This window comes from Haliotis rufescens, unplaced genomic scaffold, assembly GCF_023055435.1.
Source record: "Haliotis rufescens isolate VD_foot unplaced genomic scaffold, xgHalRufe1.0.p SCAF_15, whole genome shotgun sequence".
Lineage (NCBI taxonomy): Eukaryota > Metazoa > Mollusca > Gastropoda > Lepetellida > Haliotidae > Haliotis > Haliotis rufescens.
Window position 1 is genome coordinate 9,969,962 of NW_025963835.1, and position 13,026 is coordinate 9,982,987.

At 42.4% G+C, this 13,026-nt stretch overlaps 1 protein-coding gene across 1 annotated transcript in view; it reads left to right on the forward strand.

Moving 5' to 3' along the window:
* Nucleotides 1–4,586, forward strand: part of LOC124147159 (mucin-5AC-like) — a 77,288-nt gene extending 72,702 nt beyond the window's left edge. Inside the window, exon 9 of the mRNA XM_046517771.2 lies at nt 4,436–4,586. Coding sequence (XP_046373727.2) covers nt 4,436–4,456 — 21 coding nt within the window. The 3' untranslated portion in view covers nt 4,457–4,586. The remainder of the gene's footprint in view (nt 1–4,435) is intronic.
* The last annotated feature ends 8,440 nt before the right edge of the window (nt 4,587–13,026 follow it).

Here is a 13,026-nt window from a genome sequence, read left to right on the forward strand (position 1 = left end):
TTAGGTGGCAAGTGGCTTCATGTACGACAACAAGTGCTCATGATACCTCCTAATCATATCCATACTTGTTGTAGAGTTCATGGGGATCTTTGAGTACCTTTGACGCCTGTTCAGTATGAATTTTCTATTGGGGAATTTCAACATTATGAGATGCTTTAAATTTTAGTGGTGTTTCTGTTTATGTTGATGTGGATGCTACTTGGGTTGATGCTGGAGCTGTAACTTTGTTTTTTCATGTTGGCTAGGTTTCGATTTACGAAACTCTCTTTATAAATGTGGCGTGTCTAATACTGCTTACAACAAAACTATCTCATAGTAAAATGATGCTGTTTTAACCGTTTTAACTACTTGATGGAGTTAGTATGTTTTTACGCCGTTTTTAGTAATAATCACGTCAGGGGAAACCAGAAATGGGCTTCAAGATTATACCCTAGTTGGGAATTTAACCTGGTCTTTGGTGTGACGAGCGAATGCTTTCACCACTAGGTTACCCCACCGCCCTGTTTTAACTACAGGAGCATAAGAAAGTCATGTTGTGTTAGCAGATACACGTAAGCTTGCATATTTACTGGTATCAGTGTAGCTGATCTTTTGCTCTCATTAATCTTTTGTGCAGTCGAATGTAACTTAAATTCACCGTTGTCAGTTGAAGATGACATATGATCAGCCTGACAATCAGAGAATTTAAAAGGTTGAGCATGAATTTTTCCATCATGATCAATTTCCCCACATCTAAAACAAATAGCCTTACCACTGCACGGATTTTGCCCTTCAACTCACCAAGCTTTACCCTTGGGTCTTTGTTCCAAAAGAAATACAGAGTAAGTCGCCTTTAGATTCTATGACAAGGAACCGAGGCCAAGTGTCCGTCTCTTAATACAATAACCTATTCACAATTTCATCCTCAAATGAATCGAGTTCATAGTCAGATTTTGAAAGTTTTCGGTTCATTTTGTTTGTTTTGTGTTTAACCATGCTTGTATTTACTGTGGTTCAGCAAACCTGTTCCTTGCCCTGGACGGATTGTCAACAAGGGCCGGGGTATGGCATATGTAAGCAGCATTCCAGCAAACTAAGACCATAGGGATGGATACAGTGATGTTATACTCTATCAGAGCCAGAGGAGCAACCAGATTGGCCCATGAGCCACCCGTCCTGGGTATCTAGGCAAAACTCGTATGTAACATTATGAACAGAAGACCATTCGAAAAATAGTCAAACCATATCTAAAGTGTGATACACAGGGCTTGACATGCTAACCTAAGTGATAGAACCCGTTCTCCCACCCGTCTAGAATAATGATGAAGACTACAATGAACTATATTCACTGTGTGTTCATTAATATGGATTACTAACACGCTCTGTGGCTCCATTATTTATGCCTGATATACCCACGAATTTTTAGTGAAAGACGAGGATCCTCCATTCTGCAGAGAATCACGGTCAAGCATGTCCTCCTTGACTGTATTGATTTTTCAATGACAAGGGATCATCGCTTCATCGCTCAAGGATCTTTATCAACAATATCAGCTCTCATATAATTCTTGTTTTTTTAAAAAGAAATAGAATTGTTTAATAAATTCTGAAATATGTGTTTAAATGATCGTTATTAATATTGGTAGAATAAATTAGATAACTGAGATTGTTAGTTGCTGTATCCTCGAAGGGGGTTGAAGAAGTGTAAAAAGATTGTCCCGCGGAGATGGTACGTCGTAAAACCACGTCCTTATAAGAACATTTATTACTGTCACGTTTTAATCGCATCATATATGTTGTTTTATATTTTGGCTAAATTTATCAATAATCGCCAACACCTGAAGGAATGATGTAAAGGAAGCAAAAGTAGTGTAAGTCCCCATTGTCCCTAGTGTGGTGATCTTCTTTCAGTTGCTGGCGAACTTTTGCCTTTTTTATATGTGTTGTTGAATGATAGTTATTTTTTACATGCTCTCAAAGTAACTTTAAATAATCATGTGATACTCTAGTTATTGAACTGTCCTTGGACGACAGGATTTTATACTTTCAAATGTATTTTAGGTACAACATTTGACAGTCATGATATGGCTTAAATATTGCCGATGTGACTTTAAATATTAATTCACTCACTCACCCATTATTTATGCTCCTAACATTACTAAAATGCGTTCCGATCCAACAAATCCAACTTAATTCCCCAATGTAGAACTGTTTCAGAGGTTCCACCACTTGTGATTTCTATATTATTGCTTTAAATCTAGATCTGGGTCATACCTCTCAATACTGACCTTTTGTAAACAACTTTTATAAAGTCTAACACATATAAATTAGTATATCAACAGGAGTATGTACAATTATGAAGTAAAAACAATATTTAACATCCATTTTCACTGATGGAACCAAGGATGGTAGCACGCGCCAGTGCCGTTTGATAAAAAAATTATATCATCTAGAATACGAGACAACAGTTCCAGTATTCACTGCTGGGGCTATTCTAACAGCTTTGGTATAGACTGAATTACAGTCTGCATGTAAACAGTTTTCAGATTTTCTTTTCATGTCGTCGGTCACTTATCTTTGATTGATCAAATTATTTTAGGTATTTGTTTACCATCCTTTGTTGGTTATGCAGCAAAGGCTTCGCTCAACAAATATGTGACACCATTTCTTATACCATACAGTGATTGCAAACTTACAATAACATCTTACATTAAAGATCTAATGCAAAAGAAGTGGGACACCTAAATAAATGTAACAAATTACATGAAAATAAGCCAGGCATTGTTTACACTTCGTCGTATTGGCCATACCTGATATACGCAAGAATACAAACGAAAGGTGAGGATCTTCCGATATGTACCCTTGTGATAAGAGAACCACCGTCAAACACAGTTTGCTCCAATGTGTAGAGGGATAAGTATTTCAGAGTAATTTCCAGCCAATCTTTCATTAAGTGCCAGGAACTCAGGGACAGGTGAAACTGTAGCACGGGAACCATAAAGGTAGGTGAAGTACCGTTAATCCCCATGGTCCACAATACGGCGATCTTACTTTTGTTGCTTTCGATCTTTAGCCCACATTTTTATATTGTATCCTTGTTAAATGGTGAGATATATATTTGTCTCCCCCTCCCGACCCCTCCCCTTAGAAGGGACGGAGACATTATTTAGGGCATGGTTCACGTTGGCGTCGACGTTCCCATCCTATTCCAAACGATAGCTTGAAAACCGTTATTTCAACGAAACTTGGCATATACATTACTCATCAGCTGAACTAGTGCCTTGTGCTGTATGGATTTCTTTTCTAAATTATTATTTTTATTTATTATGTTTTACATTTCCATGGAAACAATTTCGACTTAGTCTGAAACGAGGGTAGGGTTCGTTTCCGGGCCATAACTTGAAAACCTTGCAACGTTTTTCAACGAAACTTGGCATATGCATAGATCATCAGCTTAACTGGTACCTTTTGCCCTTTTGAAATCTTAGAAACAATTTGGTCTCAATCAAGGCTTCGTTTCCAAGCCATAACTCTCAAACATGTTTTTATGCATGAAACCTGTTCATGTTTTTAAATGTCTTGTGTTTGCAAGGAAACGGTTTGGAGTCTGAGAAAAGTAGCGTCTGTTTCTCGCCAAATTTCTACAGCTTATTAATATCTCTGCATGAAACCAGTATGTTTAATTTGTTGCTATTGTCTTGGGATTTGCAAACACATTTACAGTAACGATTTAAACTAATGTATCAAAAGGAAAAAGGAGAGGGAGACACATGTTCTTTAAGTAAAAACACTTTCTAGTTATAAGTCAATCTGTGATATATTCATAGTTATTATATTGTCGTTTGATAACATTGTTTCAAGTCAAGTCATAATATGGCTGAAATATTACTCGACGTGACCTTAAATTTCAAATCACTCAGAAGCATATGAGGTATCAGCTTCATTGGGTCCGAAACCGCCTCTGTGGTCCAGTGGTAGAACTTCAACCCGGAGAGCGGAAGGTCCGGGGTTCGATCCCCGGCCGCGTCATACCAAAAGACGTCAAAATATGGTACTTGTTTTTACCCTGTCTGGCACTCGGCATTAAGGGGCTAAAACAAGGACTGGTCGGCTCTGAGTCAGTATACTGTGTCTGAGTAGGGTATTCATGTTAAACTGCGGCATGGTTTCTCAGTGGGCTAGCGCTATAAATCGGCATCAGTCCGGACTAGTACTAGCAGTCACACACACACACAGACACACACACACAAACACAAACACACAAACACACACACGTGCATTCACGTCGCTATATAAGTGCAATAATCGTGGACGCGACATTAAACTCCATTTCACCATCTCATTGGGTTCAGTTTCTGAGAAAACGATATATACAGTGCAGGAACATGGATTGTGACATAAATCCGGCAAGTATTTCAGGGCTGATCATGAGTATTGATAACCGTCAATTTTATTTCAGTTGTGGATATCTACCTGCTGAACTGACTGAATACAGACAGAGACGTGTCGTCTTGACACGATGAGCCTCAGTGCAGTATCAGTGATTTTGATTTTGGATTGGGGTTATTTCTACGAATGTTGTATAAATATGTTTTACACTTTCATTTGTATCACCATGTATTAATCAGAATAAAGTACTTGTGAACTGATGACTTAATGTGCAGACATCAGGATAGGACCATGATGGATGTTTTGATTATAAAATTATTTTAAAGATTTGGTTTCTCTCTTTGTTGTTTAACGCAACACATATCAATATTCCAGATGTACATGTATGACGGCTGCCTGTCCTAGTCTCCACTTGTACAGATCACTAATTCGGTCTAAAGTCGATTATGGCTCAATCATATGTGGTGGAGCGTGTAAAAGCGCGTAAACTGTAGATTCTAGCCACTAACAAGGTCTCAGACTCTGTCTTGGATCTTTCAAAACTTCTCCCGTTGACAGTCTGTAAATTGAGGTTGATGAACCACTTCTTAAATAAAAATATCTTTACAATACGTCACAAAATGATATTCAAATTAGTCAAATCCAGCTTGCAAATGCATTTTTGTTTATTAGGATCTTTACAATTAGAAGTCATTGCTTATTCCCCCTCCAGGAATGAAAATTAAACCTTTCATTTCTGCAGTTAATATTGAATTTGAAAATATAACTCCTTTCCGCCTGCTTTCTTCTCCCTAGCAACTAAAACAATCTGAAACAAATCAACTACAATCATCAAGAATTTAATCAGTTAAGAAGCGAATATGATATTAATAAATCTCTAATTACAGATTGATCCAAGAATGGTGACGTTGTTGATAGCCCCACTCTCTTTGTAATAAAAACTGTCAACCAGATTACCAGATAATGCTTACATTTCTACAGCTGAATCAAATGCCATTTTAACAGATCTGGAATATATAAATAGACAGACTAAACATAAGGATTTCATTATTTGGTCAGGCTCATTGCCCTCCCTTCAGGCAATAAAATATAATTCGTGTCAACATCAAGTTTTACTTGACATCATTGAATTACATAATAATCCTGCTACTGGTCAATATGACATCGTCTTTTGTTGGTTGCCCATCCATGTTGGAATCGTTGGTAACAATGGCTGCAGCTGCTGCTAAGGCAGATCTCAACAAATTGGTGACACAACTTCTTATTTCATACAGTGATTATAAACCTGTCATTAGAAGTTATATCATCTTAGTGAATCTGACAGAAACGGTGCTATTGTCAGCAATAGGTGCAGCTGATACCTTATCACCATCTTTCGATAATCTGTTTTATAGATTTTTGAAGGAGATATATTTATAACAACTTTCTTCAGTTTTGTATGGATTGTATGGATTGCCATGGTGGTATTTCAGAAAAGTTATATTTAGAAATATTGGTATTTAAATTTACGTCTCTGATATGTGATTGTATAGATAGGTCGAATCGACCTTGGTTTGTTTCCTACAAACCCCGATAAGCTGGATAAACATACAGTTGAAGCTGGGTTAGATGGATTAGAGTGAAGCTCAAAAATATACTGGCGTGCTATTTTAAATTTTCTTGACTTTAGGCATGGTGCATTTGCTTCGAAATATAAGCTCTCGATAGGGGACGCTCTTACTACTCCCAGACATAGTCTAATACCTTGATTGTTAATTGTACGATATGCGGGCTGATCAATAAATGAAACATCTATAGACCAGATTCGAATTGACCATTTAGTATTTGAATCAGCCTTCATAATATCAAGTGCCCTTAAACTTTCAACTTTAAGGTTCTTTATATGTGGATTAAAGGATAATTTATAATCAAATGTAATGTCTAAAAATGTGGCTTCTTCAACTACGTTAATGGGAGTTGTATTGGCATAAAGTAATTGAGTGAATGCTGTTCAATAATGATAAGAATAGTAATAGCCCGTGTACATGTCATAGAGTGTAATTTCGTTTGTCTGCCAATTTGACAAACTAAACTGACGGCCAAAAGAAACGTTACCAACGATATTTCTAGGATAAAATATGACCAACACAATTTGAAGCAGCAATAACAATTGTATTGTAGAAATTCATCAATCAGAGCAGTAAAATGCGAATTTGCTAATTCAACAACAAAGTCCTTGACCTCCAACAGGGACATTTCTTGACAAGGGGTCATTCGTCCAGTATTCGATCAATAACATTGGTTACAACTTTAAGGTGACGACGGCCCAGACCGTTCAATACGGGATATGACCTCCATGAGCGGCAATGCATCTTCGAATGCGGCGTCGAACTGAGTAGACAAGCGTCCTCACATCGACTGCAGGTATCCGATTCCATTCCTCACGGAGGGCAACGATCAACGCTTGTCTCGTGAAGGGAGGATGTTGACGTTTCCGAAGACGACGCCCCAGCTGGTCCCAGAGATGTTCTATGGGTGACAGATCTGGTGATCGAGCTGGCCACGGCAGGACGGTCACGTTGTTGGCGTTGAGGAAGTCTCTAGTATTACGGGCTTTATGGGGTGTGGCGTTATCCTGTTGGAACACCGTCCGTTGTTGACGTTGGATGAAAGGAAGAACCACTGACCTAAGATATTGTCAATGTAGCGTTGTGCTGTCAGATTGCCTTCGATGCTGACAAGTTCCGTCTTCTCGTCCTCGCAAATGCCGACCCAGAACATCACAGTTCCGCCCCGTAAGGTTCCACCTCCTGGACACAACAAGGAGCCGTACGTTCACCACGTCGTCGATAAACTCGCGTCCGCCCATCAGGTTTGAAGAGTTGGAGCCTGCTCTCGTCAAAAAACAGCACTCGCCGCCATTCCCTTTGTTTGCCTGCACCATGTCAATCTGGCACGTCGATGTTGACGGGTCAAGGTCATGCCCTTGAAAGGGCGATAAGCCCGGTCACTGTTTGTCTGCTGACCGGATCTCCTAAGCTGTTGGCAGCTGATGACGTCACAGTAAGAAATCTGTTCCTCAGATGGAGTACCCGTAAAACGCGGTCATCCTGCGGGGTCGTGACCTTTGGTCTGCCACTCCGTGGTCTGTCTGCGGTTCTGCCAGTCTGTCGGAGACGTGCGACCAGTCTGGTAATGGTCATCTTGGAGCAGTTCATGTTAATGGCAACCGCTCTCTGTGTCGCTCCCATCTGCAGCATAACTATGACTCTCTCCCTCTGGACAGTGGTCAGTCTTGGCATGTTCGTTGGTGTTAATCATCGCAACCAATGATAGGGAACAGATCCGTGCGTAATTTATACCCGGAAATTGTACGATAATTTGGGAAAGAATGTTTAAAAAATTTGCTGAAAAACACCAATATCTCCTTAAATCCGCAAAGCACGTGGAAAGAACGACAGAGAACATGAAGGCTGTATTCGTGAGATGTGTTCTTTACTGTTTTTGAACAGGTTGGCATCTTTGTTTCAAAGTGGCAAATCAGTTAATGTTGGTAACGTTTCTTTTGGCCCTCAGTTTACCTTTCCTGTATGTTGAAATAATAGACTGCCATTAAATGGACTTGAATGACTACCGGAGACTTCTTCGTCTTCTTTTCATGGTCCCGCGAGTCGGATGTGTAAGTATTTTGCCTAATTATGAGCTTTGACAGTGATGGCAATGATATAACCGGTGGAACACGGTCTCGCGCGCAAGACGGACGCCCTGTCCGGTTTTCGTCCAGGCGCAGTCGACCACCTGCCTATTTGTCAGATTATGTAGTTGACATGAATCATGAACTTAGATTAAATAATGACCCTTAACGATCAGAAATAAGTATGGGAAGTGCGCGTTCTACTAAACTAAGCGGCAAAAGAGAGTATAGGTTGGCAATTTGTAAAAAAACAGCGATAACTAGTGAGTTTGTGAGTGAGTGGGGTTTAACGCCGCTTTTAACAATATTCCAGTAATATCGCGGCATGTCAGCTTAATGTGGGAGGAAAGGCCAAAGTGATGCAGGTTAGGTTTCTGGCGTGCCCAAGGGACGCAACTCTGCACAGCGAATCGCGGCGCCTTAGACGACTGGTCCACCCGTGCCCCCTGCGATAACTAGTGGAAAGTGGGTATTGGGAATATGACTGCCCAGGAACAGGTACCAAAAAAACACCTCATCCGAACGCGCCACCTCTGACGGCGCTCGTGCAGTGACAAAAAAAATGGTGAAACAGGTTCCCCGTCTATGGCATTAACTGCACGTGCATGTTAGCTGTATAAATGCGTTCGTCTGCAGGGTATAACCACACGTAATGAAAGCATACAAAAGAAATGCCACGACTGTCACAGGAGGAGAGAGAGAGAGAGAGAGAGAGAGAGAGAGAGAGAGAGAGAGAGAGAGAGAGAGAGAGAGACATCGGTATGGACGAAATGGGGCGAACACATTTTCCAAATTGCCAGAAGGTTTGGTTGTACACCATTGACAGTAGCCAGTCTGATTCAACGGTACAGGCAGACAGGGACGCAGAACAGGCCTAGAACCGGAACCCGTGAAGATCCGGGGTAGAATAGATCTTCAGCAACCCATGCTTGCCGTAAAAGGCGACTATGCTTGTCGTAAAAGGCGACTAACGATATCGGGTGGTCAGGCTCGCTGACTTGGTTGATGCAGGTCATCGATCCCAATTGCGTGGATCGATGCTCATGATATCAATCACTGGATTGTCTGGTCCAGACTCGATTATTTACAGATCTCCGTCATATAGCTTGAATATTGCTGAGTGCGGCGTAAAACAACAAACCAACCAACCAACCTAGAACCGGACCACCCCGAGTGACAACACCACTGGAAGACCCATTCACCTGCGAAACAGATTCGTAACGGCGACGGCGACGGCAGCAACAGCGTTGGGACATACCATTAGCCAACGTACAGTACTACGACGACTTCGTGCTGCTGGAATCCGAGCGTATCGTCCTTTCCGAGGAATGGTGGTGACTGCTCAACATCGACGCCTGAGACTGCGATGGGCGAGGCAGGTTCGACGCTGGCAAGTGAGAAATGCGTCGAGTGCTGTTTACTGATGAAAGTCGGTTTAACTTGTTTCGAAATGACGGCAGAGAACGAGTTTATCGACGCAGAGGGGAACGTTTGGCTCCGGCGTGTATTCGAGAGGTCCATCCATTCGGCGGGAGAGGTGTCATGGTGTGGGGCGGTATTTGTGGAGATCAGAAGACTGATTTGGTGATTATACAGGGAAACCTGAACGCTGCGCAGTACAAGTGACCAAGTGTTACAGCCAGTTGTGCTTCCGTTCTTACAAAACCAACAGCAGGGGACATTGTTTCAACCCGACAATGCCAGGCCCCATACTGCAAGACTGACTCGGAGCTTTCTAAACCAGCAGAACGTTGACGTTATGCCCTGGCCTGCCCACTCACCCGATATGAATCCTATTGAACATCTGTGGGACCATCTTGACAGACAGGTTCTAATCACGCCATCAGCCTCCCGTCAACAGACAAGAATTGCAGAGGCCCTGAGAGACGAGTGGCAACAGATTCCAGTCCACGTCATCAGAAGACTGACGCCATCGATGAGGCGGCGTATCACAGCATGCATTGAAGCAGCTGGAGGTCATACACGCTATTGAAGGCAATTGTGTCGACAATGAACTTGTAGTGTGTCTGACAATTTTTTGGTGACATTTCAGACAACTTTTGAAAATGAAATTTCTTACCCCACCATTGTTTACCTCGAGTTTACATTACCTGTGATTGCACAATTTCATTCAAACTGTGGTTGATCAATCATTTGTTACCTCTCCCTAGATTATATAATAATTCACAACAAAACCTTTTTGATAATTTTTTATCGATCATGGAACTCGACCTATACCTTCTTTTGCCGCCCAGTTTAGTTCGTCCGTTTTGGCAAGACTAAGTGATAAGCAAATGGCTGAACTTCAGAAAGTAAAGCGTAGACATGAACTTGATGAACTTAAGAAGCAGTAGAAGAAGATAGAGAGATAGCTGTTCATAATCATATGGAGGCTGAAGTATCTGAAACTAGACATAAGTCAGATTGAAGAGGAGTATCAAGAAAGAGAAGGAAAGTAGGATGTCACAGGTTGCTGATGGACCTGTTTCACTACAATGTATAACAGTAACAGTATGGCAACGTATGATAATTTTAGCCAAAACGCCGGATAAGTTAGGTGTGAGTTGTATAAGTTAAAAGCACGCTGGTATATGTTGTAGTACGACGAGCCTTAAAAACATTTTTCTGCATGCTCAACATTTTCGCCGTATGTGAAGGTATGAATTATACGTAAGCTCTACATACGTTTACATACGCCAGATATACGTTACCCATACGCTGATAAACTGACGTCCAAAAGAAACTGAAAATATAAATTTCAGACAAAGTAAAAAAATTTTTTCGATGAATTCTATCTTAAACACATAACCTAAATACAACAATAGTATATGCAGAAAATGTTAACACGCGAAAAAGTGAAAAACACGTGCACCACGGACAACTGCAAATACGCGTGCGGGAAAGGGTATAAAACGATTGCAACGGCAAGTCAGACATCCACAGTGATAAAAAAACACAAAAGAAATGCCACGACTCACAGTCGAACAACGTGAACGAGCCTTGGATATGGTACAGATGGGAGCCACCCACGCCCATATTGCACGAACCTTCGGTTGCTCCCATGTTGCCGTTACCAACTTGATGCAACGTTACAGACAGACAGGGCGGACGGCTGACAGGCCAAGAACAGGCAGACCCAGGGTTACCACGCCCCATGATGACCGGTACTTTCGTACCTTGCACCTCCGAAATCGCTTCCTGACAGTGACGTCATCGGCGTCAAATGCCTCAGGTCACAGGGTTAGTCGACAGACAGTGGCCAGGATACTCAGGGCTCATGGAATCAGGGCTTTTAGACCATACAGAGGACAGCTATTGACAGCGCAACATCGTCGTCTGCGATTGAGATGGGCCCGGACTGTACGACGTTGGCAACGACGTGACTGGCAGAGGGTTGTCTTCACTGACGAAAGTCGATTCTGTATGTTGAGGGCTGATGGAAGACAACGTGTTTACCGCCGAAGAGGTACAACGAACGGCGGCGTGTTGCGTGCAGGAGGTCGTGCCATATGGTGGAGGGAGTGTCATGGTGTGGGGAGGGATCTGTGGGCAGGAGAGGACACCGCTGGTCATCGTTGACGGAAAAAAAGTAAGCTCAGCGTTCCATGGATAACATTCTTCGTCAAGTTGTCCTACCATTTCTCCAACAGTAGCCACGTGGTGTCATTTATCAGCATGACAACGCTAGAGCCCATACAGCCAGAACTGTCACTAGCTTCCTCGCAGCCAACAACGTCAACGTCCTGCCGTGGCCTGCACGCTCACACGACATGTCCCCCGTAGAACACCTCTGGGACTTGATGGATCGTCGTGTTCGACAACGACTACACTCTCCAGCCAACCGGCAAGAACTGATCTTGGCCCTCCTAGAAGAATGGCGTCAAATCCCACGTGACCTCATCAGACGACTGACTTTTTCTGTGCGTCGAAGAGTTTTTGCGTGTATTGAGGCATTTGGTGGTCACACACGCTACTAATGACTTGTTATTGAACGTGAGCGATTGTTTATGTACTCTGCCTATTGTCCATGATTCTGAAAGCTCGAGTTTTGTACCACATCCGACTTTGGGGGGCTCTGACGTCATTCTCGGTCGCGGTATGATTGTCATTTTCACTGTTGATTATGTTGATATATTGATCTTCTCATTACACTTTACTTCATGCTTGTATGTTTTGTTGTTTTTGAGCAAGAGTGATTTCAAACTCTGGTACAGTTTCCCTTGGACGTCAGTTTATATGTCGACATAAGTTGGCTGAAGGTGTACTGTACACCAAACGTATTGATAACGCATGCGTAACCTACTTCTAACCTAGGCATCTTTCAAGAACAAGCTGCTAGCCAGATTGGGTTCCTGGATAACCAAGCAGCATACCAGCCTCAGGGAACCGCTCGAACCTGGCTTGAAGATTGCCTTGACTTTGTATCACCTTGCCTCTGGAAGCAAGTATGCCTCGATGAAGTTCCGATGGGGGGTCCCTCACAACACCATGTCACTCGTCGTCAAAGAGGTCTGTCAGGCCATCATCGACAAATACATGGACGAGGCGATAAATTGTCCAACCACTCCTGAAGGATGGATGCCTCCCCATACACTTGGAGCACTTGATGGAAAGCACATTGCTTGCCGGTGTCCTCGACAGAGTGGGTCCTTGTACTACAAAGGATTCTTCTCAATTGTTCTGATGGGGCTTGCAGATGTTAATTACAAAATCATCTGGGCAGATCTGGGTGGCGCTGGGTCAGCATCAGATGCTCAGATTTACAATGACTCTGAGCTGAAACAATGCGCTGAAGATGGTACCCTCAGTTTCCCTGACACAGATCCTCTTCAGAATGACAACCAGGATGTGTCTTACTTCTTCATCGGCGACGATGACGTCGCTCTACGACCCACCATGTCGAAGCCCTATCGCCTGCGAGGTCTGAACAAAACTGAGTGAATCCCGTGCATGACCCGTCCAACGCCAAGCTCATCGTCAAAACATGT